Source organism: Rattus norvegicus, chromosome 18 (genome assembly GCF_036323735.1).
Source record: "Rattus norvegicus strain BN/NHsdMcwi chromosome 18, GRCr8, whole genome shotgun sequence".
In the NCBI taxonomy this organism is placed as follows: domain Eukaryota; kingdom Metazoa; phylum Chordata; class Mammalia; order Rodentia; family Muridae; genus Rattus; species Rattus norvegicus.
In genome coordinates, this window is record NC_086036.1 from 47,956,802 (window position 1) to 47,960,209 (window position 3,408).

At 41.7% G+C, this 3,408-nt stretch overlaps 1 protein-coding gene across 1 annotated transcript; it reads left to right on the plus strand.

The window, feature by feature from the left end:
* The first annotated feature begins 433 nt into the window (after window positions 1–433).
* Window positions 434–1,683, plus strand: Ftmt (ferritin mitochondrial). Its single transcript, NM_001106136.1, has one exon. It carries the CDS (start codon window positions 513–515, stop codon window positions 1,224–1,226), a length of 714 nt encoding a protein of 237 aa, NP_001099606.1. The 5' UTR covers window positions 434–512; the 3' UTR covers window positions 1,227–1,683.
* The last annotated feature ends 1,725 nt before the right edge of the window (window positions 1,684–3,408 follow it).

The window sequence follows — 3,408 nt, forward strand, 5'->3', positions numbered from 1 at the left end:
GCTGGCCATTATTTTCCTACTTAATGGTTGTTAAAGTAACCAGGAGTCATTTGTAATGCTGCCTTTCCATAGGACAATTTATTGGGTCTTCCTTTCAGTGTCCCTCGGTTCTCAGACAGGAAAAGATTACTGAAGAAAGACAAGGGACATTTCTGTGAGTCGCCGAACTTACTCTTACGACAGCCATTTTTAATTCAGGCAAATTAATCAACTACCTATACACATCTAGACCAGAATCTTGTGCTAATAATTCAGCACATGTTTTGGTAAATGGCATCCATCTGTGTTCCCTTTCCGGAGGTCCTAGTGCCACACTCATGCCTACCGTAACAAATGACAGTTACATAGCGTCAGTGGCCAAGATCACTTAGAACTCTGCATTGTGGAAGAGAAGGGCCGTGTGACGCAGAGGTCATCGCTAAGGCTGAGTTCTCATTTAGACCTGACGCTCAGCAGCAGACCTTGTGCTGAGCTTGTCTGACCTCAGTTTCCCCTACTTTCAAATAGGAGTCATGCTGTCCTGCTTTTGGTTCTTCTCCAAGCACATCGGCCCTGCACTGATGTCCCTGCCCTGTGTGTTACACAGATTCACTGCCCCACGGTGCTTGGCCTCCAGGTATCCTTTAAGTCCCCTACTGGCCTCCCCTCGACGCCTCCTGGCCTCGGTGGCTTCCTCCCAGGGCTCCACTGGGCCTGCCAGAGTGCGCCAGAACTTTCACCCAGACTCCGAGGCTGCCATCAACCGCCAAATCAACATGGAGCTTTACGCATCCTACGTGTACCTGTCCATGGCTTACTACTTCTCCAGGGATGATGTGGCCTTGTACAACTTCTCCAAGTATTTCCTTCGCCAGTCCCTGGAGGAGAGGGAGCATGCAGAGAAGCTTATGAGACTGCAGAACCAGCGAGGAGGCCGGATCTGCCTCCAGGACATCAAGAAGCCAGACAAAGATGACTGGGAATGCGGACTGCGGGCCATGGAATGTGCCTTGCTCTTAGAAAAGAGTGTAAACCAGTCCCTCCTGGACTTGCATACTCTGGCCTCAGAAAAAGGAGATCCTCATTTGTGTGACTTTCTGGAAACTCACTACCTGCATGAGCAAGTGAAGTCTATCAAAGAATTAGGTGACCACGTGCACAACTTAGTCACTATGGGGGCTCCAGCCGCTGGCCTAGCGGAGTATCTTTTCGACAAGCACACGCTTGGAAGCGAGAGCAAGCACTAAGACAGAGGCTGCCTACCGGATACCCCAGTGGGTCCCAAGACCTGGATGGAGTTAGAGATCTCCTGTTTCTTGCCCTTAAAACTTGACTCCAACTTTACATTCTCCTCCCTTTTTGGACTGTTCTGCTAATGTTTTGTAGAGAAAATATGCTTAGCCCTGTGTTCACCACAGCTTTCTACCAACACCAAAATACTAATATTTTCCCAGCCTGAAAGATAGCCCAGAATACTCTGGTATGAAAGGGATGGGAGACAAAACACTTAAATTAGATACAAGAGTGTGTTCTTTGAATATTATTAGCAAATGTTGTTCCTAACCATAAACCTAAACTGAACTTCCATGATCTTTCCAATTCAACAATCTATACTGTCTTCAAAATCTTATGCAAAGTGGTCGGTGAGAGAAATGTATAATATATCATTGTAGGACAGAGAAGATATAGAGTACTTAGAAAATCACACATGCAAAATTTTGACAATTATTCTATTTTCCCAGTGTATTCCAAGAAATGGCAGTGTATGGAGATTTTTTTTAAGCTTTCATATCAAACTTGGTATCAGTTACATCAGAATCAGTGGTGGTGCCGGACAGCTCAGAGGGTTTACATTTTAAGGGTTCAGAGAAGACTTTTAATTAAACACACAGAAAAAAATCACTAATGCCTTATTTCCCTTTTAGTATTTCCTAACGATATACTATCTAGTTTGTTATGCTTTTATCTTTAAAAAATTAGATCAATGTAACAAAACAGATCGGTTTGGTTTCTGGTTCTATACCACAATCTCTAGCCACAGGGTAGTACAGCCTCTCTTTCGATATAGCCCAGAGAGAAAAATCTTTCATAAAGTACATGTTTTATCACATTAGAGTGGAAGTGAAAGAACTGTGGAGGAGAGGAAGTCAAAAAGAAAGAAAAAAGACCCAGAAGGAAGGAAGCATCCTTCTGGGTAAAGGAATTTTGGAGGGAGGAGTCAAGATGAGTGGTATTTGATCCATGGGAATTAGAATCAATTAGATTAGAATTAACCATGTGATAGCTTGGGGAGAGAGCAGTGTGTAAGGGTCAGGGGATGTGGGACTTAAGCTACTACAGGCATGAGAAAAGGAGATAGCTCCCAGGGTTCCCAGAGAGGAAGCCATCAGCAGTTTAACCTGAAAAGCACATGAACATCTACAGTTAATCTGAGTCCTATGAGACATGGGTGACAAATAGTATTCAAGAAGCTAGGAAAAGCTGGAATGCCTCGAAAAGAAAATGGAAAACGCATTGTGTATTGACTCTTATAGGAAGATCTTAAAACCTTTAAGAGTCTTACTTTAGTCTTCTTGAAAGTTTGGCTCCTAGGGCAGGAAAGAAAAGCATTGTTTCATGGAAATTCATCATTCCATGGAAATCTGTATAGCGCTAAGAAGAGACCTTCATTCAAACTCATCAGAAGAAACTCAGTATCCCAGAGGTTGCCTTGAGTTCCTGTACAATGTACTCAGTGATTGATAAGAAGGGCTGACTTTTAGAACAGCAGCTTAGAGTCCTTGGAAAATTAGGATCCCAGTAGTCTGTAATCAAAGAGCCCTGCCAGTTATTACATAAATATAATGGTCTCCAGGGAAGCACCACGCATGGGATATCACAGGAGCTGCCATTAAATCCAATTTTGCTAAACATATTTAGATGTGGGCATAAATTCATAATGTACTATTTTAAAAGCAATCTGTGTTACAATGACAGGGTTACATTACATTGGTGTAAACATATAGGAAGAGCTACAGAAAAGGTTGAATAACAAATATTAAAATGACTGGAAATACATCAAGACCTTTAGCTAGAATCTCTTTAGAAGTGACATTGTAGTTTGCATTCTTAAAAATCACCTGTTTCTTAAGACAGCTCTCTTATGGTTATCCAATATATCCAATATTATCATAAGAAAAACAAATATGAGATAAGGTAAAGATTTGGACTATAGTTAAAATGATGGTTAAAATCTATTGTAGAAACATGCTAGTGAGAATTCACAAAGAGATATCATTTAAATTCTGTGATCATGATCAATTAAACAAAAAGCATGACAGGAACAGGATTTGGAAAGAAAACCAATGCAGCTCAGGTTAGTTACTGAAAAATATGGGACTTATAAATAAACAGCGCTCTCAGCAGGAGCTCTAAGTAGAGAAGGGGGAG